The sequence below is a fragment of the Corylus avellana genome, chromosome 2 (genome assembly GCF_965113065.1).
Source record: "Corylus avellana chromosome 2, dhCorAvel1.hap1.2, whole genome shotgun sequence".
In the NCBI taxonomy this organism is placed as follows: domain Eukaryota; kingdom Viridiplantae; phylum Streptophyta; class Magnoliopsida; order Fagales; family Betulaceae; genus Corylus; species Corylus avellana.
In genome coordinates, this window is record NC_142491.1 from 34,804,352 (window position 1) to 34,828,670 (window position 24,319).

Sequence of the window (24,319 nt, forward strand, 5' to 3'; positions counted from 1 at the left end):
TTTAAAACGCATCGTTTTCACCTGCGCTCTGTTCGTTTCGTCCTCCTCCTCCTCTCTCTCCTGCGGAGTTGTGGAGTAGAAAATCCACGAACGAATCCTCACACTCAGAGCTCCCTCCAAGAATCTAAACAGTTCCTCGTCCTGGCGCGTGCCCCGCACTCGCCAAGCCCCTCTCTGATTTTAGTTTTTCTGAAGCCTCTCGATCCCCATTCACTGCCAATCCTTCAATCCCCGAATACATACACACTACGCCGCCGAAACGCAAACGAAACTCGCCGTTTCGCCACTGAAACCAACTCCATTGAAGGTACCTATTTCTAAAGAAACATTTCTCTCTTTTTCAAATTAATTAGTTCTTGAATTGTCAAATTTCAGTTTCTTGTTTGGTGGCGGTCTCTGTTTGATTTTTGATGTTTTGTGGCGGTGAATTGAAGTTAGGGTTTTTAGTTTTTGGTGCCGCAGAGAATGCACTATGAGTTCTGGAAGGTCAGGGTTTCGAAAGCGTAGGACAAAGTTTCGTGTTTTCTGGGACTGCCCGTTTGGTTAAATTCTATGGAACATGCAAAAGGTAATTTGTATTAAGAGCTACGATTTCTTGTATTTTACATGTATCAATTGCTCGTTTAAAAAACGTCAATTAAATTTAAGACATTTTAACGTAATAATAAGTCGTAAAAAATCATGGATTTGGGAACCATGATTTTTTACTGGTTTGGGAGACATTGCGTAAAATTTAGAATGAAGCTCAAGATTTTCCACTTAATTTTAATCAATCCAATGGTATTTTAAGTGGTTAGTTTAGCCAATTGTGTTATGGGGAGCCATACCAGGGCGTCTGACGATTGATTTGGCATGCTCACTTATGCTCTATTTGTTTAGATGTATAGTGATTGGCAATGTAAAAGGTTAAAAGCTTTTTCATGTAAAACAATTTATATGTGAAATAGCGTTCTTTTTTTTTCTTTTTTTTTTTTTCATAGTTATGTGTTACTTCAAATGTTAACCCCCTTAACCTCCTTCAGATGCATCTTTTCTTCTGAACTTGGCATGCAAAACAGTCAAATTCCTATTTATAGGGAAGCATCTAATGTTCAATTTTGATAAAAAAATTTCCACTAGTCTCGAGACAAAATTTAAGCAGAAAATACCCATTTGAAGAATAACCGAAAACAATTTGGCGAATTGAAAATCAATGACAAATGTCTGGGCATGGTTAAGAATAAAAAATATAAATCTCATGGGGGTGGAGGGAGGGAGGGATTTGTATATGTTCTGACTGCAATGACGTTTGTAAAGTGAATTCTTAATTTCTTTTTTTCTAGGTTTTACAGGAGATATGGCTCTTAGGAAGTATGTCTCTTCTGGTGATGCACAAAAGGATATGAAACCTTTGAGATTTTCCAGTAGGGAGCATGAGAATGCTCAACTTGTAGATCCAGAAACAAGTCGTACTATGGAGCGTGGTGTGGATGTTGACCTCAGAGAAGTTTATTTTCTTATTATGCATTTTCTCTCAGCTGGGCCATGTCATAGAACTTATGGACAATTATGGAATGAACTTCTTGAACATCAACTTTTACCTAGAAGATATCATGCTTGGTATGCAAGGAATGGGACACCTAGTGGGGATGAAAATGATGATGGCATGTCATTTCCATTAAGTTACACTATGTTGGTGGAGAGGTATGCAATACGTTTCTTGTCTTTCTCTTCTACAATTAGTTTGCATTTGCCAAGTCTTATCAGTACTAGCTAAATTGTGGGTAGTTGATTTATTTTTTTGAGAAGTAATTGAGATATCATTAAAAGTGTAAGGCCCCTTAAATCCATAGGAAGTATGTAATAGAAGCTACCTAACTAGTAGGAGCAAAAAGAACAAGAAAATCATGATAACTAATTACCAAAGGAAAAACAAAAGCAACTGTCCAAAGATATAGGTTGTTGAAAAATAAATTTATGATCTCCTGTAAAGTCCTCTTACGTTCCTTAAAACTTCTATTATTCCTTTTCCATCATAGACACCACAAGAGGCATGAAGACACAATTTTCCACCTAGCAGCATTTCGGAGTTTACTAACAAGCATACAAGCATACAAGCCGACTACTCGTCTAGGTATAACCGAAGATAGCCTAAAACAATTGAAGAAAACTTTCCAAATGCTATAAGCAACTTTACAATGAAAAGGAAGATAGTCCACTGACTCCCAATTCCTTTTACACACTCAACACCTGTCAACCACAATGACACGTCGCTTCCGGAGGTTGTTCATGGTAAGAATCTTCTTACCTATGGCTGCTGACCAAACAAAAAGAAGGCCTCCCTCAACGGGACCTTAGTCCACTAAACACTCTTCCAAGGAAAACATAAGCCATCATTACAAGTCATGACACTGTAGAAAGATTTAATACCAAACAAGCCTCTTTTAGAGGGAGTCCACCACAACTTGTTCTACCATTTGCTTCTCATTCTCACTACATAGAACACCTTGAAGAACGAGGCAAAGACATCTACCTTCTAATCATGAGCCGCTCTAGCAAAACTCACGTTTTACTTAATAGTACTTCCAGAAAATTCCATGTGAGTCACAACAAAAGCATTCTTTGCGCAAGCAATACCAAATAAAACTAAAAGGACTTCCTTAAGGCCCATATCCCCACACCAAAGATCATGCCAGAACCTAACCTTAGAATCATCTTCTATCTCAAATCTGATATGACTACAAAACATCCCAAACCCCTCCTAATATTATTCCATACACCTACCCCATACGGCCCAACGGGCTTGTTAGAGCACCACCCTCTCCAAGAACTTTCAAACTTAGAGTCCACCACCACTCTCCTCAAAGTCTCTCTCTCAAGCCTATAGTGCCAAAGTCATTTACCTAAGAGAGGATGATTGAAACTCAGGGAGTTCCTAATCCCCAACCTTCCCTCAAAGATCTGTGTACAAACCTAGGGCCAACTCACCGGGTGATATTTGAACTCTTCGATTAGCCCACCCCATAATAAATTGCGTTGAAACTTCTCAATATGGTTTGCAACACTCGTGGGGAGAAGAAAGAGAGACATGAAGTGCTTGGGGAAGTTGGATAGGATGCTCTTGATAAGGGTTATCCTACCACCCTTAGACAAATACATTTTTTTCTAACTAGCCAATCAACGTTCTATCTTCTCAATAACATTGTCCCATATATGCTTGGCTTTATAAGAGGCCTCTAGTGGAAGACCAAGGTATGTCATGTGCAGAGACGCAACCCCACCAACATGGTGGGGTAATTGTTTTGTAATTATGCATGATGCCTAATGGTTAGTTTTGTTGACTATTTACGACATGTGGGTTCCCATTTATTCCCTATTCCAGCACTCATGATGCTGGTTATGTTGTAATTAAGGGACAAATATAGATCATATTACTTCTTTTTGACATTTTCTTCCCTTAAAAATATTATGATTAATTTCATGTTATAATGTATACTTATTTAGGTATCCTCACATTGAAAAGGATCACTTGGTAAAGCTTTTGAAGCAGTTGTTACTAAGTGCAGCTCCTCCATCACTCAACATCAGTGGTGGAAATGCTCCAAATGCAGCCAATGTACCTACTCTTCTCGGAAGGGGTTCATTTTCACTTTTAAGCTGTAGGTGACTTCATTTTAGCTTTAATGGCATGTCATACTTATTAACACTTGAAGTTGGGAATTTTTTAATTGATTGACTGTTCTATTGTCCTCTTTCTTTTCTGGAAGTACTTCTGCCACATGGTAAAGGTAGTACTTTTATTTTATATCTAATTCTGGACCTCTTATCCTTTTTCAGATGATAGGGACAAAGGAAGCAGTGAAGTCCTGCACCCCCCTGCGTACATTCGTTGGCCTCATATGAAAGCTGATCAGGTTCGTGGTCTAAGTTTGAGGGAAATTGGGGGTGGTTTCACAAGACACTGTCGTGCACCATCTATTCGTGCGGCAAGTTATGCCATTGCAAAACCATCTACCATGGTACAGAAGATGCAAAATATCAAGAGGCTAAGGGGACACCGGAATGCTGTATATTGTGGTATGTCTTCTGCTCTTAGAATTATATTTAAATTTTAGATCTGTGTGGAAGATGATCCTTGTGTATTGTAGAATGATAATCAACAAACAGCAGATATAGATATTAAACTTGGTACCAAGTTGCTTCTTGTTCAAGTATGTGCGCTTTCTATTTGTGCTAGGTTCAATCTGCTGTATTATATCTGTTTGTGGATCTCATGCTCCCCTGTTCTCTTTGTTAAGCTTTATTATGGGGGAGAAATTACAATTGAATTGAGGATCCCCACTCCAAGTTCATATCCTTGAAAGTAAATTGTTGGACTTGACTATTTTTTTTTTGTTTTCCTGGTTCTTCAGAACCGGTTTTGCTATTATAATCCAGTTAGTGATATATGACAGATTTAGGGAATCTGTTTACATGTGCATTATAGCAGGCTTTAAGGTAGGTAAGTTATGGTGAGGGATATGCTGTTTGTAGTTGGAATTTGGTTTGGAAAAGATATGGTTTGAAGGAAGGGTTTTGGGTTGGAGTTGAAGGACTAATTGGTGGCTAAAGGTAATGAAAACTTGGAGGTTTTAGGGTTTCAAGTACAAGGGAAAAGGGTATGCTTTGTAGTTGGAACGAAGGAAGAAAAGGAGTTTGTTGCTGTTCAGGGCTCTATGTAACAGTGTACCAAAGGGCAGGGAGAAAAAGCATTACACTCTAGGCACTCTTGTTTCAAAACTCTCATTCAATATTCCATTATCATGTTTTAATTCTTTGAGTACAATGAAGCATATTATTTGGACACATTGATATTAGGGTGAGGACTTCTAATTGGACTAGCAAATAAAACACTTAGTAAGATCCAATAAAAGACTATCTTGGACTCATCACTTCATAACTCTTAGAAAGTTGTAGGCTTGAGCCAATTACCAAAATACCCTTGATCGAGAGTTGCAAAAAATTCATGTCTGGCACTCGTTACAGATATGCTCACAGCTTATGAAACAATAGCCCAAACATAAAACTATCTTAACCGTAGGCTCCTAATGGCTTGACTCCATATAAGATTTGACACATTTGATGTTACGGGAGCCATAAAATAAATCTTGTAATCATACAAAGTGGTGAGGTAAAAGCAAATCAATTTTCATGGTTGCATTATATTGGTTATTTAATGTTTAATATGACTTTAAAATTGAAGCTGGACTATTATATTTTCCTTCTGCCTGCAGTGTTTTAAAACCCCATTTTGATTAAAATTTCCAAAATGATAATGAAATTGTACTGTTTTACTGGGTATTTTAACTCCATAATGTTAAACATGGTGCATATTTTCCTTCTTGCGAAGGAATATTCATTAAAAAGTTCTACCTTGGTGGGGCAACATAAGCTTCATCTCCTCTTACTTTCTAAGGGAGGATAATATTTTAATCAAGTAAGGTTATGCTACCATTTGGCCTAATTACTTATTTTTACTTTTCTGTTCGATTATTGCTCCCTACATGTAGTTCATTACCTCTTTTTTAGACTCTTCTTCTCTTAAATTGAATTAAACACACCTTTAAATTTTTTTTAAGGCTTTAGTGATGTTTACTTTCATGTAAATCCTGCAGCAAGTTTTGATCGATCTGGGAGATATGTTATTACTGGTTCAGATGACCGCCTTGTAAAAATCTGGTCAATGGAAACCGCATATTGTTTGGCCAGCTGCCGTGGACATGAAGTGAGTCTGGACGGTCTATAAGACAAACTCTTTTGCATCTTTTGATCATTTCTCACATTCAGAGCCAAAAAATAAACTAAGGGGCCTTTTGTTTTTCCCATAAAGTACCCACCTTTTTTTGGTATGATTTGTCCTTATGTCTCAATAAATGTAACATCATGTTTTATGCTCATAAGGGTGACATCACTGACTTGGCCGTGAGTTCCAACAATGCTTTGGTGGCATCCTCTTCAAATGACTGTACCATTCGAGTTGTAAGCTTCGTTTATTGCTAATTAAAAAGTTTTTTTTTTCCCTTGTTTCTTTTGTGTTTTTTTTGCTTTTGGTTGCTTAATGATTATTTGACTATTCTCCTGTGTTTTGATAGTGGCGTTTGCCAGATGGGTTTCCCATCTCAGTTTTGAAGGGGCATACTGGAGCTGTTACTGCTATTGCATTTAGCCCCAAGCCTAGCTCTGTGTACCACCTTCTATCGTAAGGCAGATTCATGTGTTTATTTATTTGTGCATAGGTGGTGTTGTTAGTTTGCTGCAGATAACTTGGTCTTCTGTATAACTGTTGTTTTTCTTTTTCTTTTTCTATTTTTATTTTTATGCATCACAATGGTTCTTTCTGTTTTTAAAATATGGATCTTTCTTTCCTTTTTGAAACAAATTTGACTATTGACTACTTTGAAGATCCATACCCGCTAGGGGGAATGCTTGCGAAGGGGGCCAAAATTACTAGGTCTAATCTGTTGGCGTGGTTTTGGAGGACTTCTTGGACACTTCTGCATCACACACTGGAGCATAACAGTTACAATGTAGACAATATTACAGCTGTTGCTATTGAGTGCTACAAGCCAATGTCCCCTTTTGGGATTTAATATAGATTCACAAAAAGTGGTTTTCAATCCCTCCAAAATATAGGAAGAATATGAATATTATCCTATTAGTTATATTTGTATTTTTTTTTTCCCTTCCCTCCCCTGGATCATTTGCTAGCATTTTTTTTAAAATTTTTTTTCTCAAACAAGCTATTGTTTGGTACACTAGTAAAGCCCTGGGCTGACACACAATGCTAAAGCATCATGTATTCCAAAAGCTTAGGTTAATAGGAAATTTTGAATGTAATCATTTAATTAAAATTTTAACAGTTTTACTCACACATGGGTTCAAACTCTCTTCAAAAAGTGAAAGCCAACACGTAGAATATTTAACTGAAATGGGGAGTAAACTGTGGAGTTCGAATTTGAACTCAGGACCTTTGCTTTTATACTAAGTTAAATCATTAAGTATCCCAAAATGTTAAGTTGATAGGAAATTGTAAATTTAATTATTTAATTAATACTTTAACACGCTCAAGTACACGGATTCAAGTCTTGAGAGCGGCCACACTATGCAGAAAATGCTGAAAGGATAGGACCATATCCAAGCACTTCTCCCAAGGCCCCTTTTAAGTGGGAATGGCACTGGGTAATGACCATTTTCTGGTTTTGCACGATGGCATATGAAACCTCCTCTGGCCCCAAGTTATTATTATAACTTTTACTTGTGTTCTTTCTATGGTACTATTCCTCTCATTGTGTTTGTTTGTTAAGTTTTAGCATTATAAACCTTGGTGCAAACAGTCTCGGTATCAGTTCAACTGATTTATGATTTTTCATCTGCCATTTGAAATTTAATATTTCTTAAAAACCAGGACATATGTAGTCCTTTACTTTTTGTGCTTATTGAAGTTCGGAAGTGTTGTTTTATTATGTGATTATAATATTTGCAACCAATCAATCATTTTGGGACATTGAGTTTCTTTGGCCTTGGGAATTGTTTGCTATGGAGGAAAAAAGTGTTTTATTGGACATTCTTCAGTTCTTTTTTTTATTATTTTTTTTTATATAAAATCTAATTTATCTTGCTGTGTACTTATTCTGTGCAGATCATCTGATGATGGAACATGTAGGATATGGGATGCTCGGTATTCCCAGTTGAGTCCAAGGATATATGTTCCGAGGCCTTCAGATTCTGTCACTGGTTAGTTTCTTTTTTAAGTGCCCTTGTGATTGACTGACTGATTCATTGGTGTAAAAAAGTTAATTCTGGAATAACTGATTGGCTGCAGGAAAAAACAATGGTCCATCCTCAAGTACTGTTCCACTGGGCCACCAAATTTTCTGTTGTGCATTTAATGCTAATGGAACTGTCTTTGTCACTGGTAGCTCTGACACTCTTGCAAGGGTACATCAAACATTTCTACTCTGGATTATCCTGTATTTATGCATCTTCTGCTTATTTATTCTGTTTCACTTTTTTCTTTTTAAGTAAATGTCAATGTTTTCTGCAGTTTTTACTTCTTTACTGCATTATTTTTCAGAGTGAAGTTCCTCATCTAAAGATATAAAACGTCTTTTTTTAATATAAAGAACTATATGCTTGCAGGTGTGGAATGCTTGTAAACCAAATGCAGATGATTCAGGCCAACCAAATCATGAGATAGATGTGTTATCTGGCCATGAGAATGATGTCAATTATGTGCAGTTTAGGTTAGTTTGGCTTGGTATATTGCCAGCCATCGTAAACAAGCTTTTGTATGCTGATATATGTTACTCTGTACTTTGCAGTGGATGTGCTGTAGCACCTAAATTTACTTCATCTGACACCTCGAAGGAAGAGAATGTTCCAAAATTTAGGAATTTCTGGTGTGTTTCTTTGTTTATCTTTTTTTCTTTTTCTTCAGGGGTGGTGGGGGGGTTGGGGAGTTAAAAGCAGCATGTTATGTGGCCCATCCTTCGCTTTATTTTGTTCTTCCTTCAGCTGCCTATTTAGATATTGCATTTTAGGGTTAAAAGTTATTTCATATTTATCGTTTAATATAGCGATCTAAAAAGTATATACTTTATCTATATGTTTCCAGGTTCACTCACGACAACATAGTTACCTGTTCTCGTGATGGCAGTGCAATTATTTGGATTCCCAGATCGCGTAGATCACATGTAAGCTTTAACTGATGATTACTTCTGACTTTCTAGTTATTGTGGCCCTTTTCTTTTCTTTTCTTCTAAAAGATTTTGTTGTGGGGTAACAAGTATCATAATTGATTTCCCAACTTTGAAGTTAAATTTGATCAGTTCACTTTGTATAAAAGATTTTTGTTGTGTGATTTTCTGATAGAAAATTGTATTTTTATGACATTGTTCAGGGGAAAGCTGGCCGTTGGACAAGAGCTTATCATCTCAAAGTTCCACCTCCGCCGATGCCGCCTCAACCTCCACGAGGGGGTCCTCGTCAGAGAATGCTTCCAACTCCTCGTGGTGTTAATATGATTGTTTGGAGCCTAGACAATCGCTTTGTCCTCGCTGCTATCATGGGTAACTTGGCCCACTGCTTTTCTAATTTAATTCTTTTAATTTTCAGGATGTGTTGCTGGCACTTGCTTGAATGCATGATTATTGTTCAGATCAACTCAAATTGAGTGCATTGACAATAGATGTCCCAATTGGTTTGTATGGTATTCAAGAAAAGAGTGCATGCTTGTGTTAATTATGACTTCTTCAATCTCTAGGCGGCTTGGACTTTGGAGTAGATGGTTGTCACAATTAACAGGATCATGCACTTTTAAGGAGAATGGGAATTCCGTGTTCATCATTGTTTGGATGGGTCATTATTGATTGGTTAATTGTGCATTCCTCGTATACACTAGTGTCCCTGTTCCTCTCCTTCCCTGTTTATCGCCTCAAATTTAAGATAGTTGTAGGGGAGGGATTAATCCTTAATGAAAGCGCTTTAGGAGAGGGTTTAAGTTCACAATGGTAGTTGTAGATGATTAATTTTATAAATGGTTCCTATTCGCTGGATTAGCAGGTTTACCTGCTTGACGTGTAAGTGGTAGCTGTGGTAGTTTGAAAAGTCTAGTAAATCTTGGTTCAGCATATGATATGACAATATGCAGCGTCTAGCATGTCATTTGGAAGAACCTTCTATTCCCTTTTAAAAGGGGGAGTCCAGTTCATGGCTTGTTTCCTGGAAGCATAAATTTTGAGAATCAGGTTCCTGGCTGATTAATCGTCTCAATTTTCTTACATTCTTGGTATTGGAGGAGCCAAATGGAGGGTGATAAATACACAATTGGGGGTTTTTCTTGCATACTTTCTCTGTATTAAGGTTGTGCCCCTTTGTACTTTAATGAGATTGATTTACTTATATATAAAAAAAAAAAGTTTATGTTTGACTTTCTAAACATAACAAGTTGAAGCCACCGTTTTCATCTAAGGTTCTTGCTAATCTAATTTTAATTCTTAAATTGTTTTTTCCTTCTCCAGAGCTTGAAATAAAAGCATTACCTCATGCATTTATGTATTACATCTTTAGTCTGTTCACTTGCATGTCTCACATATAATACGAAGTCCAAAAAATTTATGTTTGACTGCTTTTTAGGAACTAGGAGTAAGCCGCATTATGCTCTTTTGTTTCTTTTCTGTGGAGGCAAAAATTATGATTTTAGCCATATGATATTTTTTTTGTGATGCAGATTGCAGAATATGTGTTTGGAATGCGTCTGATGGTAGCATAGTACATTCTTTGACGGGTCATACTGAATCTGTAAGTGGTTTAATCTTTTGGTTATGGAACTTTTTTTCCTTGATTCTTGTTATTTTATCTTGCATTTGTATATAGAAGGAAAGGAAGTGACTCAGTTGTGCTTTTTGGCCTTACCCCAAGGCAGGATGACTTGAATGTGTTAAATACTCAATACTCGTGATAGTGGACCAGTGGTATGAGTGCATTGTGTGCTGCTGTTTTCGACTAGTCTTTAACAGTCATAGATGTTTATTAGGTTCTCCTTTTGCCTTGTACATGCTAATTTTATTGCTACCCAGCGACATTTGTATTTTTTTTTTTTTTTTTGGAGTGAAAAAAAGGGTTGAACCAGCCCCAGTTTTACTCGGTAAAAAGGTCTTAATTTTCTCTTCTGCTTAATCCTTGTAACTAACTGTCCCCTTAAATGTGAACCATCTTGTATCATTAATACATATGATAGAAATTCAATATGAAGAAGGGAACTAGAAGCAAGTAGGATTTTTTTTACCTCCTTTGCCAACGTGTTACTAACTTTTTATGATCATGTATTGTTGTCGGTCACTGGTCTGTCATTCTGGCCCTTTAAACTATGAAATAATATTAGTCTGTCCAACAACCTGCTTTTGTCCTCTTGCTTTCTCATAGAATATCCTATTGTTGAATCAGTTCCATGTCAACACTTAAGAAGCATTCATCTATGATCTGTGCAAGGCTTTCAACCTGTTTGTGAGGTGACAATAAATGTCCCCTATGAGTTGTGACTTACACTATGCTAGCCTTGTTATGCATTGAATGTTTTTAAAACTCCATTCACGTCCTCTTTGAGTTGTTGCTGGCTTTTTCAGCAACAGCGGCGGTGTGGCCTTTTCTCTTCAATTTTCTTCTTGGTGAGCTGAGAGGGTCTTGCTAGATGTTTTGTTGAAACAAAATCGTACGAGTTTGCGTTGGAGGTGGATGTCCCTATTTTTCAGATCTTCGAACAAAGTTGAGGTTTTATGTGTTCCATCGCAACGTGGTTCCCTTCAATGGAATGTTGACTTTATTAGAGTAGCTCACGTTTGGGAGGTAGATGTCTTGACTTCCTTCACTTTGTTATATTCCCATAGAGTGAGATGGGAAGGGAAAGACAAGCTTTGGTAGGCCCTTGCACACAAAGGGATGTTTGATATTAGCTCCTTTTATAGGGTCCTTGCTTGTAAAGATGGCTTTCCTTTTCATTGGAAGAGTATTTTGCGGACCAAGGTTTCTTTGAGAGTGGCTTTTTCTGCTTGGTCGGTGGCCCTAGGAAAGATTCTTACCATGGACAATCTTAGGAAGCGGCATGTCATTATGGTTGATAGGTGTTGTATATACAAAAGGAATGGGGAGTTCGTAGACCATCTTCTTCTCCATTATGAGGTTGCCTGTGCCTTATAAAATGCTATCTTCAATCGCTTTTGGTTGTCTTGGGTTATGCCTTGTCAGGTGGTTGATTTGTTTGCTTGTTGGTAGATGGGTGGACGCTCTTGGAGTACTGTAGTGTGGAAGGTGGTGCCCCCCTTGCCTCTTGTGGTGCTTATGGAGGGAAATAAAAGATAGAAATTTCGAGGGCGGAGAGAGGAAGGGGGAGCTCACGTCCTTTTATTCTCTTTTTTGCTTGGATAGCTCTGTTTTTAGCTCCCTTGGTGATTAGTTCTAATGATTTTCTTGTACTTTTTTATACTAATGTTCCATCTCCATGAGTTCTTTAAGTTGTTGAGAGTACATTCTAAAGCTTTTATCATCCAGAGACGTGCAAACAGATTTTGGTGTTATTTGGTTGTGAGATAGTATGGCGGAGGTGGGCGGCGTGGCTCCATCATCATACCAAAGGATCAAGAAGGCAAAGGCTGGTTCAGTTGGGCGAAGTAGTTGCAAAAGGTTGCAGTTTCCTTTGCGATATTGTTTGGCAGTGGTCAAATGGATGGATTGGACACTCAACTACTGTATAGAGGTGATAACAAAACTTTGCATTTGGAGAAAGCTTCCTCTTGGACATGCACCGAAAAGTAAGGAGGAACATTTCCCGTCGTCCATGATGCTAGAAACAGGGAAGGAGGTAGTGAAACGATTGTATAAGGAGGCATTGGCTAGTCGTGCAAGGCCCCATGCGTCCTTCTGTGATGATGCAAGGACGTTAGTACGATCCACTAATTGTCAGGGTGGTACGAGGATGAAATGCTCCAAAAATTCTCTCGATGACGGCTGTAATATTTTCTCTTCCTCTAATCTTGTAGATCCTGTTAACTTTTTAGATTTGAGACCCTAATAAGGTGGTTGCTTCTCCTGTATACTTTTATTGTATTTGATATTTTTCCTCATAAATTATGATTCATAAAAAAAAAATCTCTAAGCCTTAGAACACCTTCTTAAAGGTTGGGCAAATTCTAGACTCTATTCTCATTGCCAACGAGTGCCTTCATAGCATGATTAGATCAGCAAAGCTAGGTGTGTTGGGCAAGTTGGACATTGAACAGGCTTATGGCCATTTTAATTAGGATTTTTCTCTTGTATTTGTTGAGAAGATGCAGCTTTGGAGATAGATGGTACAAATGGATAGCTTACTGTATTTCCTCAGTGCACTTCTCTGTATTGTTGAATAACACTCTGACGAGTTTCTTTAGTAGCTCCTAGGGCCTGAAATAGGGAGACCCATTGCCTCCATTTCTGTTCTTGCATTTAAAGAGGCTAGTCCTTTCCCTTGGAAGAGTATTTGGTGTACAAAGGCCCCTTCGAGAGTGGCTTTCTTCATATGGACAACGGTGCTAGGGAAGATTCTTACATTTGACAATCTTAGAAAGAGAAATCTTATTGTGATCAATAGATGTTGCTTATGCAAATCGAATGGGGAGCCTGTAGATCACCTTCTTCAGTGTGAAATTGCATGTTCTTTATGGTATGCTATTTTCAATCGTTTTGGGTTGTTGTGGGTCATGCCTAGTAGTGTGGCGGATTTGTTTGCTTGTTAGTGAACGGGAGGTCGTTCTCGAAGTGCTATTGTGTGGAAAATGGTTCCTCTCTGCCTCATGTGGTGTTTATGGTTAGAAAGAAATGCGAAATACTTTGAGGACTCTGAGAGACCCTTGGAGGAGCTCACAGCCTTCTTCTTCTGTACTCTTTTTCACTTGGACAGCTGCTTGGCTTGATCCGTTAGTGATTAGTTATTATGATTTTCTTGTTTTTTTCTTCTACTAATTAGGCGTGCTCTTGTATACTTCATGTGTACTAGGATTGCGCCCTTCTGTGCTTTTTGAAATATACATTACTTATCAAAAAAAAAAAAAAAAAGAAGAAGAAAAAGAAAAGGAAGTTGTAGTGGCAAACCATTTGGAACTCTCTAGTACCTCTCATCAACGGGATATTAACTTTCTCAGAGTGGCTCACAATTAGGAGGTGGATCTCGTTACCTTTTTTTCACCTTGTTATATTCCCTTAGAGTGAGGGGGTGGTGAAGACAAGCTTTGTTGGGTATTCTCTAAGAGACAGTTGTTTGATGTCAGATCATATGATATTGTTCTTATTCCCCATGATAATACTCCTTCCCCTTGAAGTTTGTGGAATAAGATTCCCTTGAGAGTGGTGTTCTTTGCTTGGACGACAACATTAAGGAAAATCTTCTCCATGGTTAATTTAAGGAAACGACATCTCATTGTGATTGAGTAGTTATACACGTGCAAGAGAGATGGGGAGTCAATGAATCTTCTACTCCATTGTGAGATTGCCCGTGCTCTTTGGAATACTATCTTCAGCAGTGTAGGGTTGGCCTGGGTTATGCCTTGTTGGGTGGTAGATTTCTTTGCTTGCTGAAAAGCAATTAGTGATAGGTTTCAACTTGATGCGGTTTGGAAGATGATTCCCTTATGTGGTGTCTTTGGAGGGATAGAAATGATCGGAGCTTTGAGGTCCATGAGAAGACTTTGGTGGATTTAAGGTTTTATTCTTTAGAACTCTTTTTCATTGGGCTGCTGACTTTAATGTTACGAACTTTCATGTTTTTTAGATCTTTTGTCTGCTACTAGCTAGGTATCTCTCTTCCTATGTATTTGGGTTGTGCCTATGCGCTTTTCAATAAAATTGTGATTACTTATCAAAAAGGAAAAAACACTTGTTATAACTTTGTTAGAATACACTGATTAAATTTTTCACCACCCATAAGTTTAGTCAACTATGAGGTGAGAATTTATCATGGTACTAGAGCATAAGGATATATGTCCAAATCCTGTTTCAGCTCAATTCCTTCAACAATAAAGTTCTAAGTCCAAGTGTTGAGACTTGCTCATTGAAGGACCAGCTGTTTTCATTATGGAAGGTCACACATACGAGGGGGCTACACGTGAGAGGAACGGTTAAAACATAGACAAATTGTAAACCATTCTCTATAAGGTCAAACTCTTTGAAGGAAGGTCACACATAGGGGGGCTTACAAGTGAAGAGAATTGTTAGAACTCTTTAAAGTAATCAAGTAATTAATATGGTTTCAAAGCTAAACTACATCCACGTGAATGGCCAACCTAAGGAGGGGCCACTTGTGCTCTCATGAAAGGTCTGTGTATGAGACGCCATACATAAGTGGTAGTATTAGAATTTCTAAGTAGTTAAATTCTCCATTAGAAGTGGAAATTTACAAAACTATTATTTGCCCAACACAAGTTGCATAGCATTCATAGTAGGGGGCCTATTTTAATCTGACAATGTTTCAAACCAACAAGCTTCCCACTGCTGTCATTGGACCACATTATCTACTTTTTTTTTTTTGATAAGTAAATATGATATAAAAGAGCGCAGAGGGGCGCAACCCATATACACGGGAAGTATACAAGAGAGCGCCTAAGAGGGAGAAAAATGAACAAGAAAATCAGAGAAACTAATTCCTATAGGAGCTAGCCAAGCGGCCGTCCAGGATGCATTATGCTCTGCTATCTACATTATCTACTGATGGCTTATGCTCTGCTTTTCTGTTTGAGGATGCATTAAGATGGATTCCTTCATTCAAGAAATATAGAGTTATATTTCTGACTGCGCCAACTTGTTTTTGATAGACATATGTTCTGGATGTTCATCCCTTCAATCCACGGATAGCTATGAGTGCTGGTTATGACGGAAAGACCATAGTGTGGGATGTAAGTTTCTAGTTTCTTTAATCTCATGGTTTCTTATAATTTTCTTTTTTACTGAATGATCTTGTATTTTGTGATTTTAGATATGGGAAGGTACACCTATACGGATATACGACATTTCACGATTCAAGCTGGTAGATGGGAAGTTTTCACCGTAAGTTGATGATAGACAAATGCTGGCAGTAGAACTTATTCCTGCCATTAACACTTCAATTTGTTTTGGTCCCCATTAAAATCAACTTTGAAGGGAATTCCATTCTTTGAATGTTTACGCTTTCCCTGTGATATTTTGCTTTCTGGAATGTCATTAAAATTGTCCATACTTTGTATTGTTATATGACCAGATGTTTCATAGTTGAATGTGATCTTAGTCTTAACTCATGCCTAGAGATGCCTGTTGCCATTTATAGGCTCTTCTCTCATATTGACATGCAAATCTTGATTCTCTTTTGCATTAGAGATCAATTATCAGTTGGCATTTTCTTTGAAAATCTAAAGCATTGACATACTAGTCGACAATAAATTTTTTCGCTTCTAGTGTTGGTGTTCTTAAGTTTTCCTACGCTGGTTTATTGGCCTGTTATATAAACGCTTTTTTTTTTTTGGAACTATAACATCCATAGTTTGTCTTTAAGTAATGCCAGCACTAATGATATTCAATCTAGAAAATTCTAACTAAAATCTTATGTCATGTGTTCTTTTCTAAGTTTAAGCAATTTTGAAGTTCTCCAATGTTGTAGAGAAAGTAGTATTGTTTGGTCTAGGGGATAGAAAACCAATGATGAGAGGTTGCTCTAGGGGCTGTGATTTGTGAAGAGTGTAGCTTGTGGCTCAGGTTTTGAATCTTTTTTTTTTTTTTTTGGATAAGTAAAAATTGAATTTTTATATACAAAAAATATAGTTGTTCAAGTGTTCTTCCGGAGCAAGAGGAAAATGCAAGGAAGATTTTTGAATATTAAACAACACATTCACTTTTGAATCTTGACAAGACGTTATTGGAATTATCAAAGTTGGAATTTAGATGTAGGATGGTATTGAAGAATGACTTTAGTTCCACCACTATCCTCTCGCGGTCTTCAAAACTTTTGTTATTCATTTCCTTCAAAGACACTACAAAAGGCATGACGACATAATCTTCCACGCTGCTACACTCTGAGGACTATCATATAACCATCTCCAATGAGCGAAAAGGCCTACCACTTGCCTAGGCATAACTCAAGACAACCCAAAACAACCCACAATAACACTCCACAATGACCTCATAATGGAGAAGAAGATGATCCACATGTTGAAGATATGTGGTTGATTTGATTTTGATATTATTTCCCATATTTGATTTCCATATATTTCCCATTTATTGTATTTCCATATTAGACAATATTGTCTCTTTATAAATGCATGTAAAAATCATCATGGAAAAACTATTTTCTGCCTACAAAATTTCTTCTCTCTTCAATTCTTTTCTTCTTTCCTCTTCAACTCCACAAACTCTTTGCTCTTCTTACACATACAACACCAATTAACCACCAAGACATGATGCTTTGTAAGATTGTCCAATGTGAGGATCTTTCCTAGGACAACTGATCAAGCGAAGAACGCTACTCTTAAGAGAACCTTACCCCGCCAAATACACTTCCAAGGGAAATGAGAACTTTCATGAGGGACAAGGACGTTATAGAACAATCTAATGTCGAACCGCCTCTCTCGGAGGGGGCCTAACAAAGCTTTTTCTTCACCTCCCGATTATGAGCCGCTCTAGTAGAGATTATGTTCCATTGATGGGAGTTGCTAGAAATCTCCAAATAATTTACAGATAAAGTTTTCCTCCAAACTGGGTTGGAAAAATTTCTTTCAACCTAATCTATAAAAGTGATACGTGTCCCTTTTTTTAATAACATGTGAGATGCAAATGAGTTTTTAATAAAATTTATTCAAACTTGGTCCCTGCTATTAAAAAAACATGTGCATCTCACATGTTCAGGAGATACATGTCACTTTTATAAACTAGGTGGAGGAAATTCCTCCAACCCAGTTTGGAGGAAAACTTTGTCCATAATTTACCACATAAGCATCTTTAACGCATGCAATATTGAACAAATCTAGAAAAGCTTCCTTGAGGACCTAATCCCCACACCACAGGTAATGCAAGAATCTAATTTTGGAGCTGTCTTTCACTTCAAATGTACTATGAGTAGAGAACTCCCCCAATCCCTTATGATATTTTTCCATAACTCCATCCCCCATGAACCTCATTTGAACACCACCCACCCTATGAGTGGATATATATTGGTGGGTGGAAGAACACAACCCCACCCCATATGTCATACTGGCGTTGTATGTGAAAAAAGAGCTTGGAGATTATTGATCACCTTCTTCTCCACTATGAAGTGGCTAGAGGATTGTGGGTTGTGATCTTTCATCTTTTTGGTGTAGAGTGGGTCATGCCTAGAATGGTGGTGTAGTTTTGGCTAGTTGGAGATGCCAGTTGGGAAGTCGGTGCATTCTAAAAGTTGGAGGTTGGCTCCTTTGTGCTTAATGTGGTGCATTTGGAGAGAATGGAATGCAATGAGTTTCGAAGACTATGAGAGATCGGTAATAGAGTTAAAAGTTCTCTTGTTCAAATCTCTTTATGCTTGGTTGGCGGTGTACAATAGTCATTACTTCTCTAGGTTTTTTGAATTTCTAGAGGTCTCTCTTGTATACTTCTTATATGCTTGAGTTGCGCCTTTTTGTGCTTTTAATAGATTGAATTACTCATAAAAAAAAATATATGGCCCTAGTTAGGCAGTGTGACGGTGGTATTTCTTCCAGCCCAACTGGTTGGATTAAGGGGTTTCCCCAGGATGATGTAGTGCTTGCAACTCAAAAGATTTTAACCCGTTATTGGATTATAAGATATGGGCCTTGATTAAATGCATCCCAATGTTATGTTATCCTTATGCGGTTAAACATTTTTGACATTATACTCTGCAATGTTGCTGAGATGGAATCTGTAACTATACTAGTTTTCTGGAAGACAATATTGGTAGGCATGATATACATTTTTTAAATTTTCATGTAAAATTCAAGTTTTTTATTTTTCTTGCTGATGAAATTTCTTTATCTCTTGTAAGGGATGGGACATCAATTATACTTTCAGATGATGTTGGTCAACTGTACATATTAAACACAGGCCAGGGCGAGTCCCAAATGGATGCCAAATATGATCAGGTACTAATGCATTTTGTAAAGTCCTTCCCAACCACAACACCCCCCTCCCCCCCAACCCCCTTTTTCCAAACTGCTCTGAAAAAATAAGAAAAGGTTTTTGCGGCTCTTGGTGGTGCTTATTTTGTGCGCTCTTGTTTGACAGTTCTTCCTTGGTGATTATCGCCCCCTTATTTATGATACCAATGGCAATGCACTTGACCAGGTTAGTTCATTATTGGCAATTTTTGTCATAGGTGATTTTTTACTTGGTTTCTCCATATTTACATTATGTTTCTTTTTACTAGACATGCAAACTTTACTGCCCGAAGGGGAAAAATTGACATGCTAATGGTGGTGCTCTACTTCTCTAGGAAGTGATGCAATATTGGCTATGCTTGCTATATATTGGTTGTGAGCAGTTTCTTGGCAGAATGGGATGCTTGAATCAAGTGCAATTTTTGGTTCTACATGCCCTTGAAAAAAAAAATTTGTTCTTGCTCTCACTGATACGTTCACCCTGTGCCTGCTAGATAGATGCTAGGTATGTGTCCGAGAAAGGGTTGTTATAATAGTGTTTGGAACCAAAGCAACCTTTGATTATGTGGACATTCTTTCGTCTGTGTAATACAGAGTTGAACCCAAGACAGATCTTACTCTTGTTCTCTCGGGTACTAGAGAGAGGGAGGGTGTTTATACGTAAGAAGGGCTTATGACATAGGATTTGGCACTTTGGTGCTAGTGCTATCTTCTTCCTTGATATTAGGAAACTTACTACAACTTACAAGTATAGAGTTCTTGACAATTTAACTGCTGGTTTACTGTTACATTTTGATATGTTATGTTCTTATCAGCCCTCCTTAATTCTAAAGCATGAAAACATTTATTCAGGAAACTCAGCTTCCACCATACCGACGGAATATGGAAGATCTCCTTTGTGGCTCAGGTTCACTCCATATACACCAACCTTAATATGAGTTTTCTTTATGGAATTATTTCTCAGTTATGATTTCATATTCTCAAGTAGTTGTTTTGTGATTGAAATGCTAGACATGATACCATACCCAGATCCCTATCAGACTGCATACCAGCAAAGACGGTTAGGAGCTCTGGGTAAAGAATGGCATTCTTCTTCTTTGAGACTTGCTGTCGGGCCTGATTTCAATGTAGATCCGGATTACCAAATGCTGCCTTTGGCAGACTTGGATATGTTGACCGAACCATTGCCAGAGTTTGTAGATCCCATGGATTGGGAACCAGAAAATGAAGTGCAAGTGCAAAGTGATGATACCGATTCAGAGTACAATGTTACTGAAGATTTTTCTACTGGGGAACAAGGAAGTTTAAGTTCGATTTCCTCTGGTGATCCGGAGTGCAGTGCAGAAGACAGTGAGGCTGAGGATGCTGAAGTGGATGGCCTTCGTAGATCAAAGAGGAAAAAACCGAAGGCAGAAGTAAGTTTATTTCTTTTTTTTGATAAGTAAGAAATAAGTTTATTTCTTTGGAAGGTAGAAGTCTTACTTCAGACTTATTGTTTGTGTTTGCTTGAATTGATTTTCCCCTCTTTCAGGTTGAGATCATGACTTCTTCTGGTAGGCGTGTTAAAAGGAGGAATCTGGATGAGTGTGATGGGAATTCACTCAAATGTAACCGAACTAGGAAATCAAGAAATGGCCGAAAAGCTTCAAAGAGAAAGTCTTCCAAATCAAAGTCTTTGAGACCCCAAAGAGCTGCTGCACGCAATGCACTTAATTTGTTTTCAAAAATCACAGGAACGTCTACAGATGGTGAAGATGAAGATGGCTCTGACAATTTGTCAGAAAGTGAATCCTCGCTGCAAGATTCAGTCATTGAGAGTGATGAATCTGATAGATCTTTGCAAACTGAGCAATTCAAGCATTCAAAAGGGAAAGGGGTGTCCCTGGATGAGTCTGAGGATGTTGTTGAACCTTATGAACTGCCTGAATCTCTTATCAACGGTGGAAACAGGAAGAGATTGGTCCTGAAATTGCCTATTCGGGATTCAAATAAGCTTGTGCTTCCAGGGAGCGCATTACACTACCAGTCTGAGTTGGTGGGCTCATCATCTAAGGCTCTTCAGGAAGCCATTGAAGAAAATGGGGATCATAGAAGCTCTCGGGATCCAGGGTATGGTTCTGCTGATGCAAACTGCAGCTCTGTCGAAAGAACAGGGGGAAGGAGATTAGACAATGTTGAAAATCATTTAGACCTGTCTTCTGAAAGTTACAATAATGGGCAAATTAGATGGGGATGGGGAGGGGTCAAGGCTCGTACATCAAAGCGTCTGAGAGTTGGAGAAGCCACATCATCAGATGCCTATGCCAGATCTCGTGTACTTCTTGTTGGTGATGACGAAAAAGAGAATCAAGTTGATGGACACATAAAATCTCAGAAGGATTGTGAGACGATATCCCCCTGTTTAGAAATGCAAAATTATGGGGATAATATGGACGGGTTGCCACCACTAGCAAATAGTAAAGACATTGTTGGCAGTACCTCTGAGGGTTTTAATTGTGAGTCACCCAAATCAGTTCACATGGTTGCTCAGGAAACCACTTATTTGCAGTACAAAAATGGGACTGATCAGCATCCTGAACAAAATGACATAGTCACACCCATCGCAACAAAGTTAAGGATAAGGTCAACAAGGACTTTAAGGGATCCAGAAAGTCCGCCCAAGCAGGAAATGGGATTTTCAGTACAAAACAATGGTAGGCGTGAAAGCCCTTTGGGCAAGGAACAGGATCCAGTTGCACCTGAGGATGATGGAAGCAGTAGAATCAATACAGATCATGGAGATGAAGCACAAGAATCGGACACTCAGATTGATAATAATTTGTTGTCCATTGTACATGATTCGCAAGAGTTGCATTCAAATACAAACAAAATGTATACTGCTGTTTACAAGAGGTCGAAATCACTTAGAACTAGGGCTAATTTAGAAGTTGATAGTGGTGGCATGGGAGAAGGCACGTCAAATGCAAGCAACCACAATCTAATTGCGGGACTGGACTCTCAAGAAGGCTTTATTGATGGGGCTCGTAGGACAAGGTCCATGGGGCTGAAGGCATCTACATGTGATTCAGATACTGTTGGTGATAGTCTCAAGTCGGAGCAAGAACACGAATTGGGGTATACATTAAGAAATACCCATAATAGTTCCACGGACAGATGTCAACTCCCTTGTGAAAAATGGGGATCAAATTCAAGGATGAGGTCTACTAGAAACAGGAGGAGCACTAATTATATGCGTGACAGAAGTCCAACAGTTAGAACGAAGTCACATCACTCAGGTAGAAAAGGATTGTGGTTACTGTTGTCAACACATGAGGAGGGCTCCCGATATATTCCCCAGCAGGGTGATGAAGTTGTATATTTGAGACAGGTTAGCTGTTAAGAGTTAAGACATACACATGATTTGTTTTTTGCTGACTGTTATTCATTCACTCATTCCTTCATTCTTCTTCTTCTCTCTTTTTGTAAGTGTTTTGGTGATGTAGGGTCGATATTCAGTTATTTACACAGTAATCTCTATTTCTCAGGGCCATCAGGAGTATATTAATTGCTTTTCTCCAAGAGAAGTGGGTCCTTGGACATCAATTAAGGGAAACATAAGAGCTGTGGAATTTTGTAAAGTTGAAGGCCTCGAGTATTCCTCACTTGCTGGGTCTGGGGATAGTTGCTGTAAAATGACACTTCAATTTGTAGATCCAACTTCCAGTGTGTTTCGTAAATCTTTCAAATTGACTCTGCCTGAGGTGACTGGCTTTCCAGACTTCCTTGTTGAACGAACTCGGTTTGATGCTGCTATGCAGAAAAATTGGACATCTAGGGATAAATGCAGAGTCTGGTGGAAAAATGAAGGTGAAGAAGATGGTAGTTGGTGGGATGGTCGGATTGTGTCTGTAAAGGCCAAATCGGAAGAATTTTCTGACAGTCCATGGGAGAGGTACACTATTCAATACAAGAGTGATCCCAGTGAAACGCACAATCATAGTCCTTGGGAGCTCTTTAATGCTGATACTCAATGGGAGCAGCCTCATATTGATGATGAGATCAGAAATAAGCTGCTGTCTGCGTTTGCCAAGTTAGAGAAGTCAGGCAACAAACCTCAGGTATTTGGACAGAAAACTTTTCTTATTAAGGTTGACTATGGATTTCCATTTTACTTAATTTGTTGTGAACATTTCAGGATCGTTATGGGGTTCAAAAATTGAATAGTGTTTCGGATAAGTCATTTTTTACAAACAGGTATATCATTATTTGATTTGTTTTGTACGTTGCTGATATTTTGGGTGAAGTTAACCACAGCATCAACTAGGAGTGCATGCTGATACATCATACACTTGCCGTGCTTTACTGTTATCTACCTATAATGTTCCTTTTTTCCAAGTTGAAAAGGTATTTGGGTTCTTGAATGCTTTTTTCCAGGTTTCCTGTTCCGTTGTCTCTTGAAGTGATCCTGTCAAGATTAGAGAACAATTACTATCGAAGTTTGGAGGCACTGAAGCATGATATCAGAGTCATGCTGTCAAATGCCGAATCTTTCTTTGGAAAAAATGCGAAAATGTCAGAGAAAATAGAGCGCCTATCAGACTGGTTCACACGGACATTGTCTTTGTAGCTTCTAATAGAGTTGTGTAGAGAAGTAGGTCGGTCCATATCGAGGTTGAAGCACGTCTGGGAATTGTCCCCTTTCTTTTTGTAGATATTGATTCTTGTGTATCTAAAGGTTTTTTTCACTGTACCTTTGGTCCAATTTTGGGAATTGGTTAGTCTTTTTAGAGGAGATAAATGGCTCGGGGAATTAGCCAGTTGCCGTGGATTTTTTACAACCAGAAAATTCATTCATGTATAGACACACTCCATACTTCATTAATAACAACGAAGGCAAAGAAGCAAATGTAATTCTTGTCACTCTCTCTCTCTCTGTGGCTTGAGATTCAAAAAATATTCTCTTTCTTCCTTTCTACTGATTCTTATTTCTGCCTTCCAAAATGATCGACAACTGTGCTCAAACCACACATTTTGAAAAATCGTTAAACCGAACGGACACTAAACAAATTATGCATATTAACATCTTTTCCCTTAACACATCAGGATCATTGAAACACATAAGAATCATTGAAACTATAATCATATTTATAATACAAAAGATCAGGGCTATTTTCTCAAGAGTGCCACACGCTCTTCCAAGATAGTGTAATGCTAATTCTTCTACATCGACACTTTCTTGGCAAATGTCTTAAATTCGTATCAACATTTATGCATTAAACATGGCATAAGCTTTCATCCCGTGACATCTCATAAACTTGGAAAAGGATCCTACCCATTTCAAATTTTCTCCATTTAGTACATTAGAAGGGTAGTGTTATCCAAAAATTTGAATCTCGAAAAAATTTGGATAACACTACCCTTCTAAATGCACTAAATGGGGGAAATTGAGGAGATTTAAAATGAAAAATGATCATTTTCCCATAAACTTAAGTCTCATATTATAAAGATAAATTGCTCATACGAAAAAAGGTGAGTTATAAAAGTTATGAATTCTAAGTTCCACATTAGTTATTCATTAAGTGAGACTGAACTTTATAAGTAATTTTAAATAACTTGAGTTGCAACTTGACTAATCTTTTTGTAATGATAACACATGTAACTAGCCCTTGATTGGTTATAAATGA

At 38.0% G+C, this 24,319-nt stretch overlaps 1 protein-coding gene across 1 annotated transcript; it reads left to right on the forward strand.

The window, feature by feature from the left end:
• Positions 1-23,558, forward strand: LOC132177677 (uncharacterized). The gene is made up of 25 exons (XM_059590107.2): positions 1-307; positions 448-568; positions 1,323-1,683; positions 3,484-3,638; positions 3,817-4,056; positions 5,634-5,743; positions 5,920-5,997; positions 6,111-6,217; positions 7,658-7,752; positions 7,841-7,956; positions 8,158-8,261; positions 8,340-8,417; positions 8,633-8,711; positions 8,918-9,086; positions 10,247-10,317; positions 15,354-15,434; positions 15,515-15,585; positions 18,545-18,641; positions 18,784-18,843; positions 19,509-19,563; positions 19,668-20,071; positions 20,188-22,023; positions 22,181-22,753; positions 22,831-22,889; positions 23,070-23,558. Exons 2-25 carry the CDS (start codon positions 553-555, stop codon positions 23,260-23,262), a joined length of 5,208 nt encoding a protein of 1,735 aa, XP_059446090.2. The 5' UTR covers positions 1-307; positions 448-552; the 3' UTR covers positions 23,263-23,558.
• The last annotated feature ends 761 nt before the right edge of the window (positions 23,559-24,319 follow it).

What these genes read in the sequence shown, in the direction of transcription:
- LOC132177677 (XM_059590107.2), top strand. An exon ending in TGTCCTCGCTGCTATCATGG is followed by an intron (nt 9,087 to 10,246) that starts GTAACTTGGCCC and finishes TTTGTGATGCAG; the next exon opens with ATTGCAGAATATGTGTTTGG. An exon ending in GAAAGACCATAGTGTGGGAT is followed by an intron (nt 15,435 to 15,514) that starts GTAAGTTTCTAG and finishes TTGTGATTTTAG; the next exon opens with ATATGGGAAGGTACACCTAT.